General features: G+C 40.2%; 1 protein-coding gene across 10 annotated transcripts in view; it reads right to left on the bottom strand.

Moving 5' to 3' along the window:
* The window catches only part of MEF2C (myocyte enhancer factor 2C), a 160,626-nt gene that overhangs the window by 69,753 nt on the left and 77,053 nt on the right, over positions 1–13,820 (bottom strand). For all 10 annotated transcript variants that reach the window (XR_013975245.1, XM_080925307.1, XM_080925308.1 and 7 more), the window contains one exon: positions 3,878–4,081. Coding sequence is in view for 9 of the 10 variants with exons in the window: in XM_080925307.1 (XP_080781433.1) it covers positions 3,878–4,081 (204 nt within the window). In the remaining variant the exon portion in view is untranslated. The remainder of the gene's footprint in view (positions 1–3,877; positions 4,082–13,820) is intronic.

The raw sequence follows: 13,820 nt of genomic DNA, 5'->3' as shown, positions 1-13,820 counted from the left end.
GAGTGAGGTCAACTGAGTCACAAGCAGAGGCAGAAGGGAAACCAGTGGCAGGTCACCTGGCTGGTGAGCCACCTGCAGAACCGAGAGTCCTTCTGTAGCTTTGCTCATTGTCGAGGTTCACGGATTCCATGGCATGTAGCACACAGTAGGAACTCAACAAATCTTTGTTAGATGAAGGACTGAAGAAATGGAAATCCAGAACCCACTAGCCATGTCAGTAAACAGGCTTCTTTTCCTGCTACGTACTTGTGTATAATACAAGCCAGTGGCACATGCAGAACATTTTATAAATCTATATTTTATAATTACAAGTTAATATCACTCTGGCTTCAATAGAGGGTCAAGTGAAAACGTAGGTTTTGCGTTTTACACCGAATCTTAAATTCTGTAATCCTTCTCTGTGAAAAGGTCTAATTCTACTTACTTAGCATGTTTTTTTTTTTTTCAAAAAAAATTGTACTTGCTGATCTTTACCACTCTCCAAGAGCACTTAGACAGTGTATAACCTTCCAGTAGCGCAGCAAAGGTTAACAGCTATTTTAAGGCCTTGTAGGTCCTAATTTAAGCCTTAACACCTACTGCACTTAATGGGCAAGGAAACATTTTCTATGCAACAATGGCTTCTAGGCTACCTGAGATCCAATAGGACTCCGTGACAGAAAGTACAGTTCCAGGTGAATCTTTCCTCTCTTTGTATCTCTGTCACATTAGCAGACACACAGGCACACACACACACACACACACACACACAGACACAAACAGGCACACACACACACAGAGAGAGAGAGAGAGAGAGAGAGAGACAGACAGAGAGAGAGAGACAGACAGACAGACAGACAGACAGAGAGAGAGAGAGAGACAGAGACAGAGACAGAGACAGAGACAGAGAGAGAATCTTCTACTGACTGATATATTTGTGACCCTGTTTCTTTTATGTTCTGTTTCTGTTTACACATAATGACCTGACTTCTGGTCCAGACTGGATGACTGGTCCACAGACCATCTGGGGAGGTGAGAGACTCCATCTTGGCCAGCTATCAAGTACATCTGCCCCGGGCTTCATTATTTAGTAGATAAGACGTGGGTTTGGAGTAAGGATCGTGAAGGACCCACAGGCTGTCAGGTAGTGAGGTTGAGGTGTCAATGTTCACGACCTTCCTCTCATCGACTAATGTGGTATTTGTGGCCTATTGCTCCTTTGTCTTCCAATTGCTCCCAAGCAGGTTTCTGAAAGCATGCTTTGCATCTGTGACAGGAATGCCTGCCTGATTCGGCTCAGGATGCAGGCGTCATCCTCCTGGAGACTAGCCCTGTAGGATCCTTCAGGCTGTTCTCAAGTGTTTAACAAACCATTCTTCAGGAATACAGCCAGAGAGAAACTTGCAGATGGGGCAGTTCCTTTATACTACCTGAATGTTAGAGCCCTGTAAGCTAGCACGTTGGTAAATATCTAGTTATGTGCTATGGAGCCAAACAAAATGGACTTTCTTCAAAGGAAGTATTTTAAAGACAATAGCTGTTTTTGTTTCTTTTTTAAACAATGGATTACAATTTTAACACATTTACTAAATCTGGCATATTTATATAGTGTATCTAAACAGATATTCAAGCTGCATTATGATACAATGGAGGGGAAAAAACCTATTTCAGCCTATCTGTTCAGTCTTTGTGTGCCTCTGTGCCATTGTAACAGTAATGCTAATTATCAGGCAAAGACATGGTAATTACACAGCGCTTTCTGCTAAAAGGAGAAATCTCTCCTCAACACCCACGCACTGCACACTTTCCTGTGACCCTACGACTCTATTCAGGCTTGGCCCGGGAGTCACACTCCGGTCCCTTCAGTTAGCAATCATAACATCCGCTCTCTCCAACCCTTTCTTCCCGGGAGTAAACTGTGGAGGGTTAAGGGAGAGAGGCAATGGTCCGAATGGGAAATGTAAAACTAATGACCCTTTATGGAACATATTATGCTCCTCATTAAACTTTCTCAGTTAAATGTATTCCATTAAATTAAAATAAATAGGATTCAAAATTTTACCCAGGGGTAGTAAAGCATCTCTTCTTTAAGCTTTCTGTGAGACCTGTTCTGAAAGTGAATTCTTCCAACTGCAGATTCATAGTCTCTACCATAATGGACACACCACCAGAACCATTTGAAACCTAGTGAGTCTAATTACTTGAGGGAACATGTCATATATACACTATCCACTCAGATTTCTTACCTCAAGAGTTCTTATTTCAGTCCTCCATATTTTTAGTACATGATAGTGATATAAAACTTTTTCTGTTAGAGACTCTGCCTTACAATTGTCTACATCAACTGTTGTTTCTAAAATGCAGGAGAGCTGGATCGTGAGGATTATCCCAGAGATAATCCACCTGGGCACACTTACAATGTGTTAGAGTAACTTACTGTACAAAATACTGAGTCATAAACTCTAGATTTTTCCAGAGAGTTAGAAGCCTAGAGTTATTCAGAACTTTAATACATTTCTATCAAATATAAGATAGGGGACTTGGAGCTTTATTGTGTTTTTTTTGATGATTCTTTTTATAAATTATATTATAATAGAAGAAATTTGAAGTTTTTGTGTAGTACTAGAGTTGAGATTCAGTCTCCCTTATGCACGGAAGCTGTTCCACTGACTGTAATCTGCAACCCTCCTTCATTCTTTGAGATGGGAAACCTTCAGCTGGAGAGAAAGCCATCTTGGCAGGTACCATGATACCACAAATCTCTTAACCTAGTGTTCATGCCATAGCCTTTAAAGAAATCTAATTCTGAGATGTGAATCTTCGAGATTATAAACCTTGAAAGCTGAACTTAAAAGTCAACATGGTTTTCTAATTCATCTAATGCAATTCTACTGTTTTAGGTCATATGCAGGACCGACTCGTCCAAGAACATCAAGTGCAATGTCGGATTTTAACTCGGTTTGCTTTCTTGGCTCATTTGTTGGTATTTGCTGTGGCATGAGGCAAGGTTTGAAGCAACAGTACACACACACAAGAGCCCCCGAGCGCCACAACCTGCTTCTTCACACTTATCTTTGAGTTTCCAAATTTATATGTAGTCATGAAAAGAACTTTCCTAAAGGCAGGTAAATGTTGTCACCAAGTGTTAGATTCGAGGATCCCAGCAAGTGCATAGCACACGTAACTAGCCAATGAGAAGCAAGAACGACATGTCACGACTTTTGACTGAAACCGTTCGCTCTCAGTAGGCGACGTGACACAATGAAAATTTAAGACCAGTAAACACTGCCTCCAAAACCTCAAATAAAAGGCAAGAAATCAGAATTTGCCTTAAATAATTGATTATTGGGGGTTGTAATAAAAAGAGCAGTATATAGGAGGTCTGTTCGTTTGCTTGGAATTAGGGCTGGGCTTTTTGGACAGCTGTTTGTCAGTGAAAATAGTGAAAATGGTCTGCCATCTGGCAATCCGACTGTGGATTTCATGCTTCTGAAGCACTTGCTTTCTCTTTAGTTCTGAGAAAGTCGGTCAAAACCTTCTTGTTCGAAGAATGGACAGGAGATGCAAAAACTAAGCGGACAGAAAAAATTCTCTTTCCCTGTTGGTTGTGGAGCCATTGCTCATAAGGCAACAACATGTCAGAAAAAAAAGGACGCATGTTGAAACGCAGTGAACACCGCTCACTGGCAAAACAGGCAGCCACTGGTCTGCCCCTGGACCTTGATCCCATACGGGTCATCCCTTTGCCCCTTTTGACTCCTATTTGGGGAGGAGTAACCAGGATGTTGCAGTCCTAGGTGAGGTAAACAGGTACAGGTCTAGGGATCTAGGGAACGAAGGCCTTGGGCCGAGAGCACATGGCTCTGCGGGAAGCCGGGCTCCCAGCTCGCTTGCTCACCTCCACAATGTCCGAGTTCGTCCGGCTCTCGTGCGGCTCGTTGTACTCCGTGTACTTGAGCAGCACCTTGTCCATGTCTGTGCTGGCGTACTGGAACAGCTTGTTGGTGCTGTTGAAGATGATGAGGGCGATCTCGCAGTCACACAGCACGCTCAGCTCGTATGCCTTCTTCATCAATCCAAATTTCCTCTTCGTAAAAGTCACCTGGAAAAAGAACGCATTTTTTAAAAAACCTTTCTCGTGCGTGGTGTGGTGTATATTTTCACGCTACTTTTTTTTTTTTTCCTCTGCAGAACAATGGTGTAGAGCCGCCGGAGCCTTGGGTGCTAACACATTCAAAGGCGAAGCAAATAGTCTAAAACTGATTTCTGCCTACAACTTGAAAAATCTGTGATTTCTAGCTAGTGGTAGACGGGGAGACTGGAGATGTAAGATTTAATTCAGGACGTTCAAATGAAGGCGATGGAAGAAACAGTTTTGTTTCCTTGAAACTTCAACCTCAGCTTCTTCAACTTCAGCACTTTTAAACAGCTTTCCAAATTATAAATCTAGAGGTTGACTTGTTTTTTAGCCATTTGAAGGCTGGCCATGATATTATAAAGCTGATATTTTATATCTGTGTTAAAAGGACACACACACAAGACTGGTTCCTCTTGTGGCACTTCATTGACAATTCTTGGCGGCTTCTGGGTGCAGCTCTCGGCAGTGGACTCTCTCTAGACACTTAGCTGGGCACTGGGAAATACTGTTAGGATTTCGGTTTCATTCTCTTGTTTCTGATTTTCCTCTCTCAAGTCAGTCATCTTTGACTTTTTATCTTATAGTCTAACCTATGACCAAGTCTCCATAATCCCTTCCCTATAAATATTAGTCAAGTTCACAGTTGTCTGTTTTCCCAGGCAGTCCAACCATCCATATTTCCTATAAGTCACCACCGACACCCAGAAGCTTCCTGGATTCTCTCCCAGCTTGGAACCATGGTCTCCTGTATTAATCTCATTCTGGGAATCCTCCCTCCACACATTTTCCCCTCAGGATCTGCTCCCCCAACCCCCAAAGATCCTGTTCCCAGTTCTTCATGACTTTTACTTGCTGGCCCCAGTAAATGCCCATATCCCAACTCTTTCAATTTCTGTGTTGTTTAAACGTTAGCTTGTCTTTCCAGCTTATTCACCCAACAGTATGAACATCATTAACTACAAACCCATATATGGTCTAGTGTTTTCAAGCAAGCATTATGTAGCGAATCATTCCCAGAAAAGACTTCCAAGGCATGTCCTATTGTCTCCTAGATTTGGTAGTAAGGCAGTCTGGTGTTTTAAAGGCTCAGAAACATTTTAAACTACCACAATTTGTCCTGTTAATGACTGACAGTGCCATGTCCTTATTTATTTATTTGATGTAACACATAAAATTTTTGAGGCTCATACTTTGGGAGTCAGACTGGTTTATTTAGCATTTGTTTTCTTTAAACACAATGGATCTAGCACAGGTCAGCTCACATTTTTTTTTTTTTTGTTTTTGTTTTTGTTGTTTTACTGCCACTTAATTTTAACTCCTAGACCTAGATCCCCATTTATTTATTTATTTATTTTTGTCTTTGATTTCAGAAAACCACTGAATGACCTCCAGTGTTTATTCAAAGTTCCAAAGCCTAACTCCAGGGTTCACTCCAACATCTCCTTCTTCCATTTTGTCATATGCTCAGCTTCCCTAGCACTGAGAACTAGTAAAATTCATGTCCTGGTGTCACATGCCCCCAAACTGTTGGAGAGTACTGCTCTTCCTGGGGAGGGTATAAGGAAGAGCTATTTGCTCTGGCAGACTGGGACTAGCCCAAGTACAGAGATCTTTTTACTGCAGCCCACACTAGCCCAGATAATCTCAACTCAGAGGAGATTTACATTTTAGCCTGGGCAAATTTCCTTCACAGTAGCTGTCATTGCTTCAGCATCTACTGTCATTAGTGTTGTCCTTGTTTCTTTACCGTTTTTCTAAAGTGCTTTTGATAAAATAAGCGAGCACTTTATTTTCATATCTGGTTTCCGTTTGACTTCAGAAACTTTTATTCTGATTCATTCAGCTGAGTTATGACTGGCTCTAAGGATGGGCTGGAGACTTTTCCTATTGGAATGGACAATTAACTATATTATTAATTATAGTGAACTATTAAAAATATATTTTAACATTTCCTCCAGGATGCAATTTAAACATGAATCTAACTGCATTCTTTCTTTATTTAGTGAGATAGGCAAAAATGTATTAAATACAGAAGCTCTGGCACAAAACGGTCTCACGTATGTGGAACTACTTTTAATCAGGTTTCATGACCACACACCGTAGAGGAATGTTTCAGTGCAGTATGACTTCTGATGTACTTGAGCCTCAGAATTTAGCAAATGACAACACTCATCATTGAAGTATATGTAGGACAGAAATATAACTAAAACCACTATTTGTGTTTATTCTTTGATGCTCTTCAACTTTTGTGTAACCTAAGAGGTTGCTGGATAATGCATGCTTACTTAATAATACCTGTCAAAAAAGTCAGCGCATATAGCTTTTCATTAAAACTGCAATCTGAAATGATGACTGTCTTAATGCAGTTAAGAAAATACCTCCAAAACCTACTCTTAATTGCTCTAAATTTAATTCTGTATTATGTTCATATTCTTCATGCATACTCAAAATGTATTTTATAATGCTTTTTTATCATTGTTCATGGTTAGATAAAATTGTTTTTAAGCATTAAGCTTTTCAAAGAGATCTGAGATACTACTCTTCATTTAAAATATGCCACTCAATGACAAAGATTGCAGTTCAGAGCTCTTATGCTTAAATATAATAATGTATTGTAATGATTACATTTTTCATAACCTGACAATAGTGTGTAATGGGGACAAGTCCATATTTCTATTTCAGTAGCATAGTTTGAACCTTAGGTGATACAGAACACTGCTTTTACAGCAGCTAAGGAAAGGATGCTCTTTCCCAGTGTTTACCTCAATCAGGATGCATCGAGAGAAGAAAAAGCCAGTATTATATGAGTGGGCACTGTAATTCCACATCTAGTTTTCAGAATTAAAGAGGTGTGGTAAATACATTTGCATTAGAAGAAGAAATACAGTGTAAGTACTAACCATTTTATTTTCCCATAGCCCCACATGCAATGCTGACGATGTATGAATGTATTTCCACATTAGATTTTATAATAACTCTAAATTTTAAGTCCTAGCAAGTGTACATACACCGCATCTTTTATGAAAACCCTATTAAAGAGAGATGAGAAATTGAAGTTGGAATCTGAAATTGGAAAGAGTCATATTTGTTGAATACAGCTTGATATAATCCAATTGTAAAGAAATTAACGAAAATCTTGTTGAGAGACAGTTTGTCCTGAGGACTTTTCTACACATCCAGTGTTATGAGGTGCAGTACCTACTGAGAATTCTTGATGCTTTTCCATGTTACTCATTTGTGCTGGATGGTACAGCTTTTATTACATAAAATAATGTTTCTTTAGTTCATGTTACTTCACTGGGGCTGGAGAAGAAAAATCATCAAATGCCTCAGTGCTTAACAGAACCTTCTTATGAACAACATCCAGTCCTGGACCAATAAACTTCTTTTCCCATCATGCCTCATGATTTGGAGTGGCACTATTACCTAACTGTCATCATTTGCTTTTGTTTTCAGATTGAAACTGAAAAAAGCTGAAAGAGAAAAGCACTCAATTGAAGTGACTGTGAACTTATAATAAATAGTTTATTTATTTATTATATTTATGTGAAAATAAATAAAACTTATTTTCTCGGAATTGCTTCTTACATTCTAATTGGTCAGAACTGCTGTGGTGTTATGACCCTGTTCCTTTATGGCCATTAATCAGGTAAGGCTTAGTGTAAATCATAACTTCCAAGATGTTTTCATGGTGATACTCAGATAGAAATTAGTCCCTCCTCATCTTAGTTTTTAGTACTGTTTTATTGACTGACAGATGACACATGGTCTCTCTATGTATTCTGTGTTGGCATTGGACCCTCATTTTAGCCTTTCAGTTGTTGGGGTTACAGGTGTGTGTACCACCCCACACTAGCTCCTCCAATAACTTGTATAAGCATTTATTTCGTCAAGTCTTCTTATATTACAGGCTTGACTACTTATGAGTCTGTCTTTCTTGACTCTTTTTTATTCTGTAAGATCACAGGTCAGTGTCCACACAGCTAACTTGTGGGTAGAAAGTGAATAGCTGTTGAATGTAGGCTACAGAACAGAAATACTCTAGTCAGAAGACTTTGGCTTTCCCAGCATAAGTTTCTGTTAAAAAGTAGATACTTTCTTTACTTGCATTTTGGCAATTTAGCCTCTGAAAGATAAGAGATTCTAAGGGGAAAGAAGCTATTATAATGTTTTGAAATTTATACTATAGAAAGCTGAGAATGTCCAGAATGGTGCACACACGTACATATAGATGCTCCAGACTTCAAGAAAAGTTCAATGAAAAGTATTTTTGAATCTGTGCCTGGATGATACATCGTGAGGGGTGGAGAAGTGTGAAGATAGAGGTTTATTTTTATAGTTGCAGGCACACGGAGAAAAAGGAGGACTGAAAGATGCGATGGGGGAGATGACTCGGTTCATAAACTGCCCACTGTGCAAACGTAAGAACCTAAGTGTGGGTCTCCAGCACCCACTTAGGAGCAGGTGTGGTACTCATTCATGACCAGGGCTAGGGACTGAGGGTAGAGTCAAATGGACCACAGACTAATCACTATGTCACAGGTTCAGTGACAAACCCCGTCTTAAGACAATGAGGGACAGAGGAAGACAAAGAAAAAACATGTAGAGCTTCCACACGCATGGACACATGTACTCACATGCGTGCATATACATATATGTAGAAAGACACATTTCTTTCTACTTTCCTATACATAGAGGAAGCTCAATGTTTGGAATGACTGTATTTGTCAACCAGATGTTCTTTGCACCTTCTGATGAGTTCTGACTTTTTTTTCAAGGAGTTTCCTCCCTTTTTACAAAAAGATTTATTTATTCATTTATTTATTGATTGTATATGAGTACACTGTAGCTGTTTTCAGACACACCCAAAGAGGGCATCAGATCCCCTTACAGATGGTTGTGAGCCAGAGCCACCAAGTGGTTGCTGGGAAATTGAACTCAGGACCTTTGAAAGAGCAATCAGTGCTCTAGCTGCTGAGCAATCGCTCCAGCCCCAAGTTCTAATTTTTAATTCCTATGTATTTGTGCATTTGGGAATGGTTGTCAGTAACTTGCTGAAGAAACACAGGGGAAAAAAAGAACTAATGTCAACAAAGTGTGACAGAATCACAGAAGGCACTGTGGAGCTCAGTTACCGTCTGCTCCCAGGAAACACCTTTAGTATGGGTATAGGTGAGAACGCAAGGCATGCTAGTTAGATCTCCATGTAACATAAATGTGAAGAGCAGAGCTGGGAGGAGGTGTCAGAGCCTGTAGCTTCTGCAGAGTTTAAGTAGTGGAGTCATGAATGAGCTGAATCAAGCAGGTGATTTTGAAATTTGCACTCATACATTTTTTTTAAACAAATTTTCTAAACTTTCTAAAAACGCATTGTAGATAGTTTGGTGGAAAGGATCTAAGTTTAAGATGTCCCACAGTGGGAATAAATTATCTTTATGGATCCTTCCGTTAGGCAGAGTAATCTTTGGCGACCAGGTCAGGTGCCATAAGTTATACTGTAGGAAGATGTAGTCAGAATCAGCCCATTGATATACGGCAGGGAAACTGATGTGGGGCGTGAGAATAATTCTCGGGGAAAAGCCATTGAGGAAACTTGCTACTTTTAACCCTTCCATAACTCAGAATGTTCAAAGCCACACGCTAAGCATTTTCCAAGGGCTGAGGCTTCCTGCACATACGACAAGGCATGTGCATCATGTCTTACTCTAGAATGTCGTCTCGTATGTGATGAATAGCATCCACTCAAGGGAAAGGACGCATGAGAGTGATTGAGAGTGAGAACATGGTGGAGCTCATTCTACTGGCCTGACTCTGGAGCTGCTCTATAGCTGGATGTTGAGGTCAACAGAACATGTTTCTAAGGTAACAAGGAACTTGGCCTACAAGTTTTTCTCCAGTTTTTATACCTTCACCCTCTATGGCTAGATAATATTGACTTTAGATAGGGAAGAATATCATTAATTAGTAATAAAGCAGAAAGCAAGTAGCCTCTACTACAGTTTTACACCAAATATATATGTACATATATATGTTATGATTTAGCTTTATCAATTCATCCCAGTTATCACCTATAAATTCCATATACAGAGAAGTAAAGCATCGCTGTGATTTTGTGGTTAGGACCCTTCCACTTGTGTTAACACTACCCGCATACTTTTCTTTAAAGTGTTTAAATTGCATTGCAGCTTTCCTTGTAAGCACCCTCTTCTATTCCTCATTTAATGTCCTAAAATAATAACTGATAATATTATTAATATGATAATATTGCATCCAAATGGTAATCTTGCATGAATGGGCGGATAAATGGAGAAATTTTGCATGTTCTCTTTGTAACTTGGAGGTTTCAAAATAAACTACTATATATGCTCAGACCAAGCTAAAAAAAAATCTACCAACCACAGGGAACATGTTCACATAGATATTGGGTGTTTTTGTCATTTTGGCTGATAGTGAAAAATGTACATTCCATGCTGTTGAGCTGCAGAGAAAAACTGAGGGATGTCATAACCTGTTTGAGTTTGTTGATAAAATTGGAGCATATTGTTTATCATGTAATTGCTTCAGGCAGGAATAGTGGCTTTGGTAAGTTTTTTTAGGATAGCCAAAGACTTTCTACTAAGCTGTTTTATGACACCTAATAGTAACTCTGCAGGTTTACTCTAGTTTGTCACGTGTCATCCCCCTGTCTCAAATGGAAACATACATACAGTGGTAAGTGGCCTTATATAAAGCTATACAGCTAGTCCCTATACGAATCAGAATAATGCCTTTTCCATACAATGCATGTTTCTTCAGGCAGTGTGCTTTCCTTCTTGTAAGGAACTACCCCCCTCCCCACAGTAGAAGCTGTCATGGCTCAGGTGCAGGCCAGTGTTAGCTGGGAGGGGGGGATCTACTGTTACGTAGTGTTAGTTATCTGCTTTGGTAGTCACCCGAGGTTCCCCTGACAACAGCACCCCCAGGGAGAACATTAATTCACATAAAGGTAGCTTCTTAGGTTAAAGTAAAGGAAATAGTGCTACCAAGATTCAACTGAGAGCCAGTGGTTTCTACTGCCACCATCAAAGCAATGATACTTTGGTGTGGTTTTGTAGTCCTGGCTGCCCTTACAGCCTCAAGCCATTCCCACGAAACCCAGTGATAGCTACATATAAGCGTGTACAGGCACACACTATGCCTATATTCATAGATGTTTCAGTTTCCCAAAATGGGAAGTACTTTGGCTGTAGCAGATACAGCTCTTCTCACAGCTTGCATCAACATATTGGAACTTCGATTTCTACTCAGACATAGCTACAAAGCCGGTTTAAACACCAAGTTTTAAAATCTGAGGACAGGCCCTGGGGAGTTTCTTTCATGGCAAGGAAATTAGTTTGGCTTAATGGGTCACTAAGGGTATTTTGGGATCTGTTCCTTTCCACTCCCTTGCTCCACACTCTTTACATTCCTAGCCACCCCTGAAGAACCTATCTCTCTATCGACCAAGGGACTCCTTGCAACCTACAGGAAAGAGTTCTAAGAAATGAACAGTAAGCGACCACTAAGAACCCCCAAGGTGAAACCTGCAAGATTTCAGACAACCTCTAAGGGAAGCCATATTAATTTTGTTTAGAGTTTGAAATCATAGTATTTGAGGCCTAATTCTAAGGAAATGTTTTTGTACTCAATAAATGGAGTGATTCTTAACCCACCCTCCTATTTTCCTTTTCCCTGCCCCTCCCGTTCTCTCTTCCTCTCCTCTCTTTTCCTCCCTTCGTGCTCCCTTCATCCCTCTTTCTGTCTTTCTTTCTCTCTCTTCCACTCTCCTCTCCCTCCCTCTTTCCTTTTCCCTTTCTCTCTTCCTTGCTCTTTCTCTTCCCTTCTCTGTGTCTCTCTCTCTCTCTTTCTTTCTTTCTTTCATCTATGTTTCCAGAACTGTCATAAAACAGCAGTTTTTGTAGATGCTTAAGCATTCTATGTCTGAGTAACTTGACCCAAAGCCATATTTTTAACATATAAAGTAATTGTCATTAAAAAATATGTTGGAACTAATACACCCAACTGACTATTTTCAATGTTTTCTCATTCTGCCACACCCAGAGTTACTAATATAACTTCTTTATTTGAAATCATTGTAATCCTCTCCTCTTCCCCTCTCTGCCAACAAGACCATCTCCAGTTTCCTCAGTTAAGGGAGAAGACAGAGTAAGGAGTTGACAGGAGGGGCAGCTTCTGGAGACAATGTGCACTGTAATAATCCTCAAGCCACTAGGTCTTCCCATGTGTTTAATAGGCTAGGGATGGAGTCAAGAGTCTGTAACAACAATCTCTAATTGTAAAAAGGGAAATGGCCTTCTACATGCTCCAGGATGCCTCCCTTGTTCCTGTCGGTAAGTAATGGCACAACTGTTCTGAGTATTCCTCTTCGGTTTTATTTTGTTTAATTCAGTCTGTCATTAGGAAGGCTGTGAGCTCTAGGCCTGATGATTACTCTCAGTGGGCGGAGGCTGTGCCACCCCAGACTTGTGTTCTAGACAAGCAGTCCTTTATACAATGAAGGGGCCTGCCATCCTAAATGAAAGGCTCTTTAAAGAGCAGTGAGGGGCTCTTTTAAGCAGACTGCTACCATGTGCTTGTAACCCTGCAGCACAACTTGCAACCAAGAGACAGCAGTGTGTTCTGTTGCAAAGGAAACCATTGTCCTCCTTAGCCTCTAGCAAACTGAGCCCTGTTTCAGTGAAACGCATTTCCACAGGATGTGTAAGCGGTGGTCTCTAACTTTCTCAACACAATAAACTGGATAGAAGAACAGCCTCAGGGAATGGAACTCTTTCAGCCCCTTACCCCAAGTCAACAGACACAATTCCTGAACAAAAATTTAAATCTTGTGCATTGCATGGTATTTTGAGGGTAGGTAAAAAGTAGGAGATTGGATCAAAAACAAGGGAGTATCTATTGAAGAGGTTGGGCTTTAAAAGTTGCTTCTGTGGATTTCTGATACAGCTGATTATGTGAGGGCGGGGGAGACCAGTACCAGTTATGGAGTGTCCAGGCTTAAGAGCAGGCCTTGCAAAATCTAGGATGCTTTACATTCTAAAAGAGAATTCTACCCTGCAATATTTGAAACATGCTAGTATGTGCTGTTCAGGTCTGATTGGTTTCTTAAAGAGCTCCATTCTCTTGTAAGTACACTCTCTAGAGTGGTTCCAGTCTTCACCTCCCCACCTTCCTCTACTAAAGATACCAGTTTCCTGTGGAGAAGAATCAGATAAGACAGAATCGTATCTGGAGGGCCAAAGCATGTTTACTGGTTCAACATGGTCAAAATCTACCTAAGTTAAAGGTCAAAGAATCCTACATTCCCTGCTGAGCGAACTCAGGAAGCACATTTGTCTACGCTTTCCTGTCATAACAGGAAGAGAGTAACTTCTTCCTTCCCACAGTGGCTTTAGTTTTACTTCTCAACTCCAATATTTTCTCCCTCAGGGCCTTCCAAATCAATCCTTTCAAGACAGAAGGCAGGAGGCTGCCTCAGCTGTAGTTTCCAAACAGTTACATTTGTTGAAATGTTATTTAAATGTTAGTGATTTCTTAAGCTAAACGGTTCCAATTTAAAATTAAAAGTCGAATTTCCAAACATCTAAATTGGTTTCTCTTATTCCCATTAGTGGTCTAACATATTTAAGAGAAACACAAATACACACTGCAAATGGGGAATTTTTAA

Source organism: Micromys minutus, assembly GCF_963924665.1.
Source record: "Micromys minutus genome assembly, chromosome: 11".
NCBI classification, from domain to species: domain Eukaryota; kingdom Metazoa; phylum Chordata; class Mammalia; order Rodentia; family Muridae; genus Micromys; species Micromys minutus.
This window is presented reverse-complemented; position numbering and strand designations above follow the sequence as displayed.